The 15,569-nt window shown below is 45.1% G+C and overlaps 1 protein-coding gene across 2 annotated transcripts in view; it reads left to right on the top strand.

The window, feature by feature from the left end:
• The window catches only part of TMCC2 (transmembrane and coiled-coil domain family 2), a 521,381-nt gene that overhangs the window by 417,338 nt on the left and 88,474 nt on the right, over positions 1 to 15,569 (top strand). For both annotated transcript variants that reach the window (XR_013594933.1, XM_078644625.1), the window contains exon 4: positions 4,017 to 4,152. Coding sequence is in view for 1 of the 2 variants with exons in the window: in XM_078644625.1 (XP_078500751.1) it covers positions 4,017 to 4,152 (136 nt within the window). In the remaining variant the exon portion in view is untranslated. The remainder of the gene's footprint in view (positions 1 to 4,016; positions 4,153 to 15,569) is intronic.

Genomic DNA, 15,569 nt, shown 5'->3' with positions numbered 1-15,569 from the left:
CAGCAGTTTCCCTTTGTACATTAGGGTATGATTATGCCAAATGGATTCACATTTCGACCGTTTAAACTTGTTAGGTAGGAGTTTGTCAATGCTTAGGAGGGCTAGTTTAGTGTTATTAAAAATTGAATTGGAGCAGCTGACTGTACTCAGTGTGGTGGTAAGGAAGGATGCTGGGTCGAAGTTCTTAAAAAGGGTTTTTTCTACATTGAGCCAAACAGGGGTGTATCCCGGCTGGGGTGCCAGCCAGTGTGAGCCTTGCTTGGCCAGAAAGGCAGTCTGGTATAGTTTAAAATTCGCTAGGTTGATCCCACCCAGAGTTTTGTCGAGGCACAGTTTTTTTAGGCCAATTCTAGCCTTTTTCCCCTTCCACAGGAAGGTAGAGATTAATGTATCTAATTTGTGGTGGAAGTCCCCGGAGAGGGTGAGAGGGAGCATGGTGATGAGGTAGTTAACCAGGGGGGAAATCATCATTTTGACGGTTTCAACTCGTCCCCACCAGGTTATAAATCGAGGGGACCACCCATCGAAGAGTCGCTTGATTTTGTCTAAGGTGATGGATTCGTTGTGGTGCAGTGTCTCGAGGAGGGAGCCACCGAATTCGATTCCAAGGTATTTTATAAAACTCGTTTGCCATGTAAGACCCGATTCACCTAGTACCTCTCTGGTAGTATGGACATTCAGAGGTTTAACCTCCGATTTGTCCCGGTTTAATTTGTACCCGGAGAAGGCCGAGTATCTTTCAATTGTTGACATGAGGGCTTTTATGGAGGTCTCTGGGTTCTCTGTCGCGATTAAGATATCATCGGCATACGCCGCCAATTTTACTCGTGTGTCCCCAAAGCTCACCCCCACTATATCCTTATTCTGCTTTATGTCTGACAAGAGAGGTTCGAGGGCTAGGAGGAACAACGCAGGAGAGAGGGGGCAGCCTTGCCTAGTACCTTGATGCAACCGAAATGATTCTGAGAATGGCGATCCTAGCAGACGGTGATGAGTAGAGGGCCATTACGATATTAATATAGGAGGGTCATAGGTTAAAGGTGCGCATACAATGCTGTAAGAAGGTCCAGTATACATTATCGAAAGCTTTTTCAGCATCTAGAGTTATGGCAACCATTTGTGCAGGGGATATTTTGGCCTTCTCTAGAATGTGGCATAATAATCTGGTGTTATCGCTTGATAGGCGATGTTTTAGGAATCCCACTTGCGAGGTACTGATTAGTTTAGGAAGTATGGCGTTGAGTCTAGCTGCAAGTATTTTTGCATATATTTTGCAGTCCAAATTTATCAGTGAGATGGGGCGATAGTTTTTGGTTAAAAGGGGGTCCTTGCCGTCCTTTGGGTATAACAATTATAGTGGCTTCGCTCATTGATGGCGAGACTTTGCCAGAGGTGGCAATTGAATTAAATAGTTTCAGGAGGAGGGAGGCGAGCTGTTTGTCAAAGGCCTTGTAGAAGGTTGCAGAGAACCCATCCGGGCCTGGGGCCTTGTTACTTTTAAGGGACTTGATGGAGGCCAACATTTCTGTGTCCTTAATGGGTGAGCCAATGTGAATACTGTCCTCATCTGAGAGTCTAGGAAGATTTAGGGATTCTAGATAGTTAGTGCAAGCCGCCGGATCGAGTGTCGTCTCATTTTTGTAGAGGTCCTCATAAAAGGATTTGAAGATGTCTACAATCATCGCCTGTTTCGTGTGTGTTTTATTTGTGGAATCTTTGATTGAGGTTATAGTGATCAGCTTCTGTTTGTGTTTGAGGTAGGATGCAAGAAGCTTCCCGGCCCTATTTCCATCACACAGCTTCAGGGCTTTGAACCTGTTGATCCAAACACCGGCCCGTTTGCTGGCGATTACGTTATATTCGTATTTCAACATGGTCAATTGCTCAAGGGCGGAGGCGTTATTAGGGTTGGCCGCATGCGTGGCTTCTAGGGTCTTGATATCTTTTTCAAGCCTTTCTAAATCCTGGTTCAGCGTCTTATTAGTTTTGGCCCTGATACTAATGATAACACCCCGTAATGTGGCTTTGAGTGCGTCCCAGACAGTAGAGGTAGGTGTGTCCAGGGAGTCATTCACTGAGATATATTCCGCTATGGCATCTACTATTTGCTGTTTGTTGGCAGGGTCTGACAGGATTTCCTCATTGAACCGCCAGCGCTTTGGGGGTAGGATCGAGCGAGAACCAGCAAGCTTGGTGCTAATACTCGAATGGTCGGAGACTAACCTTGGGGCAATGTCTGTTTCATCAATGAGGTGGGTGAAAGAGCTCGATATAAGGATAAAATCAATTCTGGAATATGAGTTGTGTGGGGCAGAATAAAAAGTATAATCTCTACTGTCGGGGTTCTGAAGTCGCCAGGAGTCTTTTAGTAGGAATTGATTGCATAGCCGTGTAAGCGCCTCGTTGGAGCGGGAAGGATGGAACAGGCATTTTGCCGGTCGAGTATAGGGTCTAGTGGGAGGTTGAAGTCACCACCCACAACTAAAAGTTCTTCGGGTGGGATATTCTCTATGGCCAGGGGGACTGAGTCCCAGAAATCTGGAGCGTCCGAGTTGGGACCGTACAGGTTTACAACATGGATGGGGTCATCGTCCCTTACCAGATGCGTGATTAGTAGTCTGCCCTCCGTGTCGTTTGTGTGTTAGACAACACAACAGAAAGGTTAGATTTTTTTGCAATCAATGTGATTACCCCACCTTTCTTGTGGTCAGCAGGGGAGCAGATTGTGTGCGAGATCCAATCAAGATTAATAAACCGTGTTTCTTCCTCAGTGAGCTTAGTTTCTTGCAACAGGATGATATCCCCTTTCGATTTAGAGAGGTATTCAAAGATTTTCCATCTTTTCACCGGGTGGTTAAGACCCTTGACATTCAAGGAGACTATATTGAGGTTTTCTGATAATGAGTTAGTGTCAGGCATCTAGAAGTGGTAATGTCACGGAATGGGTCATTCGTGGGGTAGCGCGTGCTGCACAACGCACGAGGATTGCTGGTGAGGTTCTGAAAGCAATTCTAATCCAAGGCCCCTGAACCGAGCACGAAGTATGTGACACTGCATGAGCATTGGTGACTGCATCTTGGGTGAAACATAAAGCAAGCAAAGCAAAACTAAAAGAAACAAATACTGTGACATACAACTCCCTTTTCAACCCCAACCCACCACCCCCCTCCTCCCATTCCCCCGTCCCATCATCCCCGTCCCCATCCTGACCTCCCTTCCCCCCCCCCCCCCCTCAAAATACAAACTTAGGTGTACGACGGCAGAACCGTCTCTGAGCAGAACAGAGATTAAAGTCAAAACAACTATGCTTCAGGTAGAAAAGGATTAAACAGATTAAGCAGATTAAACAGGATTAAACCAGGGTAAGGCCTATACTCATCGGATCTTACGCAAGAGGATAGGCCTGATTACGCTGGGCCCCAAGCGCTAAGAGTAAGGCTCATATGTATGAGACTTGAAACAGTAGCAGAAGCGTTGGGTCAAGCCCGCGTCTTCAGGCAGGACTGTGGAGCATGACTACATTAAGACCTGAGGTAGGGAGCTAGGTTCCCAATACAACAGTTAACCAGATAACAGCTACATTTAGACAATATGGCCACAGTGATGGTGTGGGTACAAATTAAGCCCTCAAGGTCTGGAAAGGTGAGTCTGTTTTGAACTTAATAGTAACAATCCACTCTATTAAGTAATGAGTCGGTGAGGTATTTACTCACGATACTGGGAGATCATAGTAGAAGACAAATTCGACCATCGTCCCCCCATTAATGGGAAGCACTTGAGATTTTGAGCATACCGGGCAGTCAGAGCTACCCCATCTTTAGTGATAGGTGTCAGATACAGGGATCAGGCAGTTGCAGAGTCGTGGGAGTGGGAGCATGTGAATCTTTGTAACATTTGTTATGTTGCTGGAGATCTGCAGTTACAGCTAAATAACCATCTCTCCCTTACAGTAATTCATTAGAGAACATTGTTTTGCTTGAAACAAATGTGTGATGTATCTTTCCCTTCTGGGGTAGGTATGAACGTTTGGAGGAGCAGCTGAATGACCTGACGGAACTCCACCAAAATGAAATGACCAACTTGAAGCAGGAGCTCGCCAGCATGGAAGAGAAAGTTGCCTATCAGTCCTACGAGAGAGCAAGGGACATACAGGTATGATTACAGATAGAGTAACACGTTATCAGAGATATGATGGTGGATACACTATGAAGGGGAGAAACAAGAATGTAGACAGAATGCATGCTGTATTAAGAGGACCAATTTACATCAATAGTGGTTGATGAGGCACGGTGACGAAGGGATCTATGACCCGAAATGCATTGGGTAGCATAAGTTACTGTGTGATGAAGAAAAACTGTTTGTCAGGATATGATGGCAAGAGTGTTAATTGCTAAAAGTGTAAACTATTATGAATGAAGAAAATTTATATGAAAAACTCAAGGATAAAGAATTCAAAGAAACTCAATCGATTTCTTTAAATGACTATTGGTTGAACACATAATATGTTGTAAAGGCAGCAGGAACCTGCGGGTCGCAGCAAAGTGAGTCTTGAAACTGGTAAGCAGCTGCTACCGGACCGACGTGGTAGTGCGGGGGATGGGTGTTGGAAGGGGGAGTACGGAAAAAAAAGACTTACCTGAAAAAGGCCGGCTGCCACCTCTTCTCTGTCCTCTTCTTCCTGTCTACCGTCCGGCAGCAGGAAGCACCCACGCTCCCCTAAGCCAATCACAACGCTGCAATGCAAGGTTGTGATTGGTCTGAGCGCCATGGATCAACGATCTGACAGGGAATGGGAGGCTTTGCATGTTCCTCAGTAAACAAAAGAATTCCTTTATGTGTTCCTCAATTAGTTTCCACAATGATTAAGTGACCATCTAGTAACTACCACGACACAACTGAAGGATTGTTAAAAAGCAAGTAAGTTCCGTTTGTTTATTTTATTTTAAAAAAAATTTCATTCATCAAAATTTAAAAAACTCAATGCATTTAGATGTATAAACAGCAACACAGTTTGTAGTATGGCTTACACAGAACACACTACTTGTATCTAGTATTCCTATCTAATAACATACTGCGTTTGTCTTTTTGGCATACAACAATATTCACATACAAAAACAATAAGATACAATAAATGTATACAATAAAATTAATACAATACTAATAAAGGTCCTTTTGTCGACGCGTTTCGGTGTCTTTTTGGTTGTTTAAACACCTTCTTCAGGACAGATCAGTTAAAAACATATCATCTTCAATCTAAAAATAAGTATATACGATTAGAATCATAAATGCCTGTGTGGATTGTAAGTTCATACAACTGTAAGTCTATACAATTTATTCACTCAACTTCTAGTTCTATGTGTCTAATAGGATGGTCTTCAAAGACAGAATTTTTTCCTTACATGAGTTGCCAATTCTGTGGCTTCCACAAATGGAGTAGCAGACCTTCACCGTTACTTTTTAAGTTCTCTATTTGTAGGGGTTTCTTTTCAATTAAACCCACGTTTCCTGTGGTGTTAAAAACAGGAAGTTCTAAATCAGTTTCTTTAGTGACTCATATTACTGATACTCATCACATTTTGTCCTAATGACTATACACTTAATTTGTGTACAGAGGATATTATATCTTTCCCTCTGATTATGGATCCAAACGTCTTCTCATTATGGACCAAATTGGTGCCAATTTGTAAATCGAAGGGTGTTGTTAGATTTAGACAACCTCAATCGATGTATTGCCACCTCATGTAATAGTAGGCGGTACGTAAAGCGCCTATAAAGATGAAGCAATATTTGTAATGTACATTCACATCCACCCACTACTCTAGTCTATAGTCGTATTATTAATGAACAAATGGTTTTAAGATATTCTTCCATAATTCTAGTAGTGCAAAGATACTTTTATATTTGCGAGATCTTTTTATAGTGTTCTTTCAAAGCCTTGGGTGCACGTCTAGTATTCAGATACACAGCCTATTGGCTTGTCTATTATTTCCCCCGGCGCGTAGACTCCAATTGTCATCAAATGGAGCTTACGAGGTCTGTTCCTGATCTTCCTAGACCTCAAGTCAATGCCAAACATTTAACTTCAATGGCACCGAAATGTCAAAAGAGGTACTCCCTCTCTCACCGTGATATCACAATAAACTCAAAGCCCCCTCCATCTATAAGGCTCTAATCTTGTGAATGCCATGTGCTAAAACACCCCAGGACAAGCAACCACCCCTCTTGGGTCTACTATTTGTTCGATAACACATGCCCCAATTACCTCCGTTCTTGTTCGTACGGGTCTCACGTCCTATCTGCAGTCTTCTCCGGTAAAAACTGACTGCGTTTAGTAGGCGTTTATATACCCCTGTTCCTCTACGTTAATTGTCTTAATTAGCTTCTATTGGCGGACAATTAGATGATTATTTAATTCGGACGCCATGTTTGTAGTTTATTCATGTTTTTACTGTGAGTGCCATATTAGTGTTATTACAGTCCCGAATTTATATACAGCGTGATTTCATTTTAGCAAAAGAGTTTGCAAACACTATATTATACTTTTTCTGTGCGTTATGGTTTATAAATAAAAGTTGTGTGGCCCTCGAGTGATTTGTCCTTAGCCTATCGAACAATTATTGTTGTTTGCAATGGGCGCCATATTTGTAGTTTTTCTTAGTAGTTTTTCTTAGTTAGTCCATTCAATCCATGCCTAATTAGTAGTTGTTCCTATGTGTCACAAAACCCATTGGTCACAGTGTGTTTAACAAGCGTCATGATACCCATATGGCTTCTCCTAATACTATCCGATCAAAATACAGATTAAGTCTTTTCTAATTTTAAGCATTGTGACTTAATAATTGTTTTTTCGTTCTTATTTGGTTAATGCACACAGTGCGATTTCATCATCATATTATCTCGTGTTGGCCTTTAATCTGAACATTTTAGGGCTATATCAGTAATAAAGCTTCTCTCTGCTTTTTTCTCGCACTTTTAGCTATAATAGCCACTATATTTGTAGTTTTTAGGTTCATTTACAGCGAGCGCCCAAAATTTTAATGAAATGGCATCTACTACATTGCGCTACGGCCTCATCTGTATTGGGTCGTCGGAGTAGTATCATCCCTCTCATGGTACCATTATAATCGAGGGTACCCTACATTGTTTCCAATAATACTTCGATTTAACATGAACATCACAGGTTGTATCGGCAATAGAGCATCAAGATATTATATTGATGTGTACTAGCTTACCCAAGTCTCGTCCAACATAATTACGGTTTATACTTATAACTAGGCTGCACAAATAGCAGGCTAGTACCCACAAGTACAATAGGATGGTAACTCAAGAATTTAAGAGTCACGAATTTTACAACTACAACTCTAAGTTTTGAGGCTGTATAGTGGGTACATACATCCCAAGTGATACCTCCCATAAAGAGCTCCATTACCTTCTACATCCTGTATATCATCCCTAAAGATTTCAAAAAAGCACATGTGTACAAACAGTACTTTTCCATAGTTCAGTATATTTTTTATACAATTATATTTTACCTATACAAACACTGTATACATTTCTGTTTATATTGCATTATCATCCCATCTTTAACCATTACAAATGGGGGCAAACAAATAGGTTGAGTGATAAACATATATATTTTTAATATGCAGATCTATACAGACTACTATCGATTCACAATGTTTCCTCTATCTAATCATTCTTTCCCACTCTTCCCTATTATTTAGTCCATGGTAGTAAGATTTAAATTTTGACATGAAGAATTGTTCTCTTTGTTTTCGTTTTTTCTCCATGTCACCACCACGAGCCGAAATTCAAATTTTTTCTAAAATGAACCATTTAAGGTCTTCCTCTTTATGGTTCTCAGAGATCCAATGCTCCACTAATGGTGCATTCTTTTTTTGATTTTTAATCGCTGATCGATGTACTGTGAGCCGTAGACGTATTTCGCGTCCCGTCTCACCCACATAGCCCTTCTGGCACGGACAAATTATTAAATAGACTACATTGGAAGTCCTACAATTTACATGTTCATTCATCCAGTGTGAGATCCCATTGATCTCTACTCTGTCTGATTTCACAATGTTCTTACAGGGAGTACAAGTGCCGCAGAGCAAATTGCCTCTGATTGCAGTTGCATTCTTGATATTCATCTGGTAGCCCTGCTTGGGCTCTCTGTAAGTTTGAACCAGGTGGTTACGAATGGTCTTATTCCGCCTGTATGCATAGATAGGTTTCTGCAAAAATATGTTTCCTGTCTTGTTCAGTATGAACCAGTTCTTATTGATCAGATTTTTTCAATTTATGGCTTGTCTCATTAAAGTCAGATACCATCACTATTCCCTGTGTCGCATTGGGAGTCTTATCGCGAGGTTCAAATAGACTGTCTCTGTTGAAGTATTTGGCCCGCTTATAGGCTTCTTTTATTAGTCTTTTAGGGTAGCCACGTTGGGCCAATTTTTGTTTCAAAGTCTCTGCATGAACCTCAAACGTTGTTCTGTCACTACAATTGCGCCTGATTCTTAAAAACTGGCTAAATGGTATCCCATCTTTCTGGCTCTTGGGGTGGTAACTCGTGTGATGTAAAAGTGTGTTTCTGTCCAATGGTTTGACATATAATTCTACACATAGTTTACCCTCACTAGCCCTGATTTTTATATCCAGGAAATCAACAGATTCCTGGCTCTTATTAGCTGTAAATTTTAAGTTCAGATCACCACAGTTCAGCCATTCCAGAAAACTATTCAGATCTTCTTCATAGCCTTCCCAGAAAAAAAGACTTACCTGAAAAAGGCCGGCTGCCACCTCTTCTCTGTCCTCTTCTTCCTGTCTACCGTCCGGCAGCAGGAAGCACCCACGCTCCCCTAAGCCAATCACAAGGCTGCAATGCAAGGTTGTGATTGGTCTGAGCGCCATGGATCAACGATCTGACAGGGAATGGGAGGCTTTGCATGTTCCTCAGTAAACAAAAGAATTCCTTTATGTGTTCCTCAATTAGTTTCCACAATGATTAAGTGACCATCTAGTAACTACCACGACACAACTGAAGGATTGTTAAAAAGCAAGTAAGTTCCGTTTGTTTATTTTATTTTAAAAAAAAATTTCATTCATCAAAATTTAAAAAACTCAATGCATTTAGATGTATAAACAGCAACACAGTTTGTAGTATGGCTTACACAGAACACACTACTTGTATCTAGTATTCCTATCTAATAACATACTGCGTTTGTCTTTTTGGCATACAACAATATTCACATACAAAAATAATAAGATACAATAAATGTATACAATAAAATTAATACAATACTAATAAAGGTCCTTTTGTCGACGCGTTTCGGTGTCTTTTTGGTTGTTTAAACACCTTCTTCAGGACAGATCAGTTAAAAACATATCATCTTCAATCTAAAAATAAGTATATACGATTAGAATCATAAATGCCTGTGTGGATTGTAAGTTCATACAACTGTAAGTCTATACAATTTATTCACTCAACTTCTAGTTCTATGTGTCTAATAGGATGGTCTTCAAAGACAGAATTTTTTCCTTACATGAGTTGCCAATTCTGTGGCTTCCACAAATGGAGTAGCAGACCTTCACCGTTACTTTTTAAGTTCTCTATTTGTAGGGGTTTCTTTTCAATTAAACCCACGTTTCCTGTGGTGTTAAAAACAGGAAGTTCTAAATCAGTTTCTTTAGTGACTCATATTACTGATACTCATCACATTTTGTCCTAATGACTATACACTTAATTTGTGTACAGAGGATATTATATCTTTCCCTCTGATTATGGATCCAAACGTCTTCTCATTATGGTCCAAATTGGTGCCAATTTGTAAATCGAAGGGTGTTGTTAGATTTAGACAACCTCAATCGATGTATTGCCACCTCATGTAATAGTAGGCGGTACGTAAAGCGCCTATAAAGATGAAGCAATATTTGTAATGTACATTCACATCCACCCACTACTCTAGTCTATAGTCGTATTATTAATGAACAAATGGTTTTAAGATATTCTTCCATAATTCTAGTAGTGCAAAGATACTTTTATATTTGCGAGATCTTTTTATAGTGTTCTTTCAAAGCCTTGGGTGCACGTCTAGTATTCAGATACACAGCCTATTGGCTTGTCTATTATTTCCCCCGGCGCGTAGACTCCAATTGTCATCAAATGGAGCTTACGAGGTCTGTTCCTGATCTTCCTAGACCTCAAGTCAATGCCAAACATTTAACTTCAATGGCACCGAAATGTCAAAAGAGGTACTCCCTCTCTCACCGTGATATCACAATAAACTCAAAGCCCCCTCCATCTATAAGGCTCTAATCTTGTGAATGCCATGTGCTAAAACACCCCAGGACAAGCAACCACCCCTCTTGGGTCTACTATTCGTTCGATAACACATGCCCCAATTACCTCCGTTCTTGTTCGTACGGGTCTCACGTCCTATCTGCAGTCTTCTCCGGTAAAAACTGACTGCGTTTAGTAGGCGTTTATATACCCCTGTTCCTCTACGTTAATTGTCTTAATTAGCTTCTATTGGCGGACAATTAGATGATTATTTAATTCGGACGCCATGTTTGTAGTTTATTCATGTTTTTACTGTGAGTGCCATATTAGTGTTATTACAGTCCCGAATTTATATACAGCGTGATTTCATTTTAGCAAAAGAGTTTGCAAACACTATATTATACTTTTTCTGTGCGTTATGGTTTATAAATAAAAGTTGTGTGGCCCTCGAGTGATTTGTCCTTAGCCTATCGAACAATTATTGTTGTTTGCAATGGGCGCCATATTTGTAGTTTTTCTTAGTAGTTTTTCTTAGTTAGTCCATTCAATCCATGCCTAATTAGTAGTTGTTCCTATGTGTCACAAAACCCATTGGTCACAGTGTGTTTAACAAGCGTCATGATACCCATATGGCTTCTCCTAATACTATCCGATCAAAATACAGATTAAAAGGTCGATTAGGATGGCGGACGGAAACGTGTACCGTCCGCCGCGGAAGGTGGCTAGATACTCCGGACCTGTCCGCGGAAAATCCGCAACAGCAATTAGGATAAAACATGCAAAAAACGCCGACCGCGGCGTACGGAGCACACCAATCCCCGTCCGCGGCGGTCGGAGTACACCTGAGTCCGCGGCAGGCGGACGGAACAGTAAAAACACCGACCGCCGCGTACGCACATGACCGCGAATACATCCACCACCCCCGCGATACCTGCGCAATGTCCGTGTCCGCTATTAGGATAACTCCGCAAGTACCCCGGTAGTCACCGCCATCCACGTCCGCAGCGGTACAAATGCACCGAGAATCCGTGCACCACAGCGGAACGACAACACAAACAACATCCCTACTGTCAAACCAATGCCATACATTGGCACGGAAGTTAATCACCAAACACACGAAAAAAAACGCCCACCCACCGCAAACATCCAAACCAATCACAACACACAATGATCCACCGCCAAGCACCACACAATCCACACCTGGCAACACTCCCACCTAGCACCTGACTGCCAATACCCATTCAGACACGGTCTAGACACACACCATAAAAGAACTCCCACCCACTCCACAACTCCTCTGCATCACAGCATAGCTGCTAGCAGGACACACCACTGAACTGAGACCAAAGAGAAATAGCATTCACACAACCCACACCCAAACACACCCACCACACAAACTTCCACCACACCATTCTTACACACCACACACCTGCACCTCCCCATCCACGCAAACCCACACCCCGAGCACCACACACCATGGCACCAAAAAAAAACCCCAAATTCACTGACACCGAGTTGAAGGTTATGGTAGATGAGATCATCCGTGTGGAACCCCACTTATTCGGGGCCCTAGTGCAGCAGACCAGCATAGCCAGGAGAAACAGCATGTGGGACCGGATAGTCACCAGGGTGAATGCCTCCGGGAGCGTCCCGAGGACGAAGCAGGACATCCAGAGGCGGTGGCACGATCTAAAGACCCGAGTCAAAGCCATACGAGCCAAGAACCATCTCCGGGCTAATCACACCGGCGGTGGAACCCCTCCGGAGCCCTTACCCTACACCGAGTGGGAGGACAAGGTGATGACCATCATCCACCCTGAGAGCCTTGATGGACTTCCTGAGGGAGAAGAGGCTGGTAAGTACAAACCAAGCACCACGAGCACTACTACATGGTGTGCCTCACACAACTGTGAAGACACATCTCCCAGACCCCAACCCATGCATGCAGTCCACATACTCACCAACGTCGAAATCACTCCAACAGGCCCCCATGTCCATAGGGATGGCGGTGGTGGTGGGTGTGAGGGGATGGAACTACAACTCCCAACAGGCCCCCATGTCCATAGGGATGGCGGTGGTGGTGGTGGTGGTGGGTGGTGGTGGGTGTGAGGGGACGGAACTACAACTCCCAACAGGCCCCCATGTCCATAGGGATGGCGGTGGTGGTGGGTGTGAGGGGATGGAACTACAACTCCCAACAGGCCCCCATGTCCATAGGGATGGCGGTGGTGGTGGGTGTGAGGGGATGGAACTACAACTCCCAACAGGCCCCCATGTCCATAGGGATGGCGGTGGTGGTGGTGGTGGTGGGTGGTGGTGGGTGTGAGGGGACGGAACTACAACTCCCAACAGGCCCCCATGTCCATAGGGATGGCGGTGGTGGTGGTGGTGGTGGGTGGTGGTGGGTGTGAGGGGACGGAACTACAACTCCCAACAGGCCCCCATGTCCATAGGGATGGCGGTGGTGGTGGGTGTGAGGGGATGGAACTACAACTCCCAACAGGCCCCCATGTCCATAGGGATGGCGGTGGTGGTGGGTGTGAGGGGATGGAACTACAACTCCCAACAGGCCCCCATGTCCATAGGGATGGCGGTGGTGGTGGTGGTGGTGGGTGGTGGTGGGTGTGAGGGGACGGAACTACAACTCCCAACAGGCCCCCATGTCCATAGGGATGGCGGTGGTGGTGGTGGGTGGGGTGAGTACCAGTGCAGACAGAATCGGCAAAAAAAGTGAAAACAACCTGTCAAGTCCACATTACTCATCCTCACATTTTTGTTTTGCAGGTCATCCTAATCTGACAGCTGGAAGCAACACCCGCCCTCCAGACTCGCCAATCACAGACGTCTCAGGGGACGATTGGCCAGCCACCTCCGGGGCAGAGGATGATCCCGGCACAAGCAGCCAGCCAGGGCCATCTGGCTCCCAGGTCACCCCTGCACCAACAACTACGGCCTCTGCCATTGTGACAACACCGGCCACTGTGACCTGCACAGCCACCACCAGCACCACCTCCACCACCACCACTACTACTACCACCACTCCTGCCCCTGCCACCCTGCCCAACCCAACGGCCAACGCCGTGCCAGCGCCATGCCAGCCACGCAGGGAGAGTGTGAGGCAAGGCAGAGATGCAAGGCCAGATCCGGCAGGCAGGAGCATACGCCAAAGAAGACGGGAGGATACCAACACACCCAATCCAGTGCAACAGTCATTGGAGGCACTGGGCAGGGTGGAGGTGAGCTACCAACGTGGTCAGGCACAGGCAGACCGGGCCCACCAGGACTTTGTAGATAACACTGCAATGTTGGGGGCCATTGAGAGGCGGCTTGGCCAACTAGTGGACATCTTCACCAGGACAATCAGGCCACAAACAACGCCACCGCCACCGCCACCTGCGGCGGATGTGGTACCCGATGCCCCAGCGCAACCAGCTGACTCCGTACCGGCACAAAGACGGAGGGGCCGTCCGAGGCAGGAAGTGGGCGACAGCAGTGTGGAAGCAGCTGCCACACGCTCCAAGAGGAACAGAAAATGACTGTACCAGTACCTGCGCATGCCATTCACCCTGGCAACTATCCGGTCCCACCTGCCACAGGCCTGCTGTACTAGGCAGACACCACCCTATGTGGTGTCCGCACGGAATTTTCATCTGCCATAACCTTCTACTCTCACTCCCCCACCCCTTCACTCATTTGTAAATATGCACCTACACCCATGCACAATTTGTAAATAAAAGCCACTTACTCACTCAATCATGTGTTGCCTCCATGTTTATTCACATGAATGCATCAGAAACAGATGTTACTAGGTACAGGTATCCAACTGGTACAGAATCATGGCGCTGCGGGAGTGACCTAGGGAAAATAGAAACCGCAAAGACACGTCAGGAAACATGATCACACTCATCAGAACACACTGCAGTGCAACATATAACAACCCACACGCATCACAACAGTAATGGATGAGACGACACACATCATGGAGACGTGCATTGGCCACAATTTAGCACACACACACACATGCATGCATCACATAGCAGAACACAGAGATGAAGCACACCACTATGCCACAACACCAGCACACATTCACAGGGCATACCCAAGCAGCACAAGAGGAGCACACTCACAATCAAGGGAAGTAGCGATCAATGATCTGGCGCCTCTGGTCCACACCTTCCTCCTCACCACTATCCTCATCAGTTGACATGGCTGGGTCGGGAGGGCGAGGAACTTGCAGTTCATCAGGGTCCAAGAGCAGTTCAATGTTATAGCGCACAGCCAGGTTGTGAAGCATGCAGCACGCTATCACGATCTTGCATACTTTGCCTGGTGAGTAAGGCAGGGCCCCTCCAGTCTTATCCAGGCACCGAAACCTAGACTTCAGCAGGCCAAATGTCCGTTCTACCACTCGACGTGTCCTACCATGGGCATCATTGTATCTCATTTCTCCAGCTGTAGTGGGATTGCGTAAGGGACTGAGCAGCCAAGGCCTGTTTGGGTACGCCGAGTCGCCTGTGTTGGTGGAAGAGAGAGAGAGAGAAACATCACAACCTGCATTGTGGGTCACACCATGCCACACAGATATCACTCCTGTCACCACAGCATACTCACCAACAAGCCACGCTTGTGCCGGACGCAGATTAGCCATCAGTTGGGGGACCATGCTGCTCCGCATGATGTGGGCGTCATGTGCAGAGCCAGGGAATCTTGCACACACATGTGAGATGATGTTGTCGGCCTGGCACACCACCTGCACGTTCAGGGAATGGAAGTGTTTCCGATTCCTATACACCTGCTCACGTGCCCGTGGTGCAATGAGAGCGATATGCGTGCCATCAATGGAACCCACAACGTGTGGTATACGACCCAGGGCATAGAAGTCAGCTTTGACCGCTGCCAAGTCCGCCGCCTGAGGGAAATGTATATAGTCATGCTTGTACAGCATCATGGCTGTCAGTACATCCCGGAGTACCGTGCTGAACATGGCCTGTGACATTCCCCCGGCATCTCCAACTGTGTACTGGAATGTGCCTGTTGCAAAGAAATGGAGTGCCGCCATCACCTTTTGCGTGGGTGTCATGGAACCTGGATAGTTTCTTCGCGGCTGCAGGTGAGGAGACAATAGGGTCACAAGTTCCAACAATCGACGGCGATCCAGCCTGAATTTCCGGATCACCTCCTCGTCCACCATATCCTCCAGCACAGTGTATGGGCGATGGACATTTGGAGCCCTCCTGTGTGGGAGTAGATGGAATGGAAGTCAAATCACATACAACGCATGTGTGTG

The sequence above is a fragment of the Lissotriton helveticus genome, chromosome 5_1 (assembly GCF_964261635.1).
Source record: "Lissotriton helveticus chromosome 5_1, aLisHel1.1, whole genome shotgun sequence".
NCBI lineage: Eukaryota > Metazoa > Chordata > Amphibia > Caudata > Salamandridae > Lissotriton > Lissotriton helveticus.
This window is presented reverse-complemented; position numbering and strand designations above follow the sequence as displayed.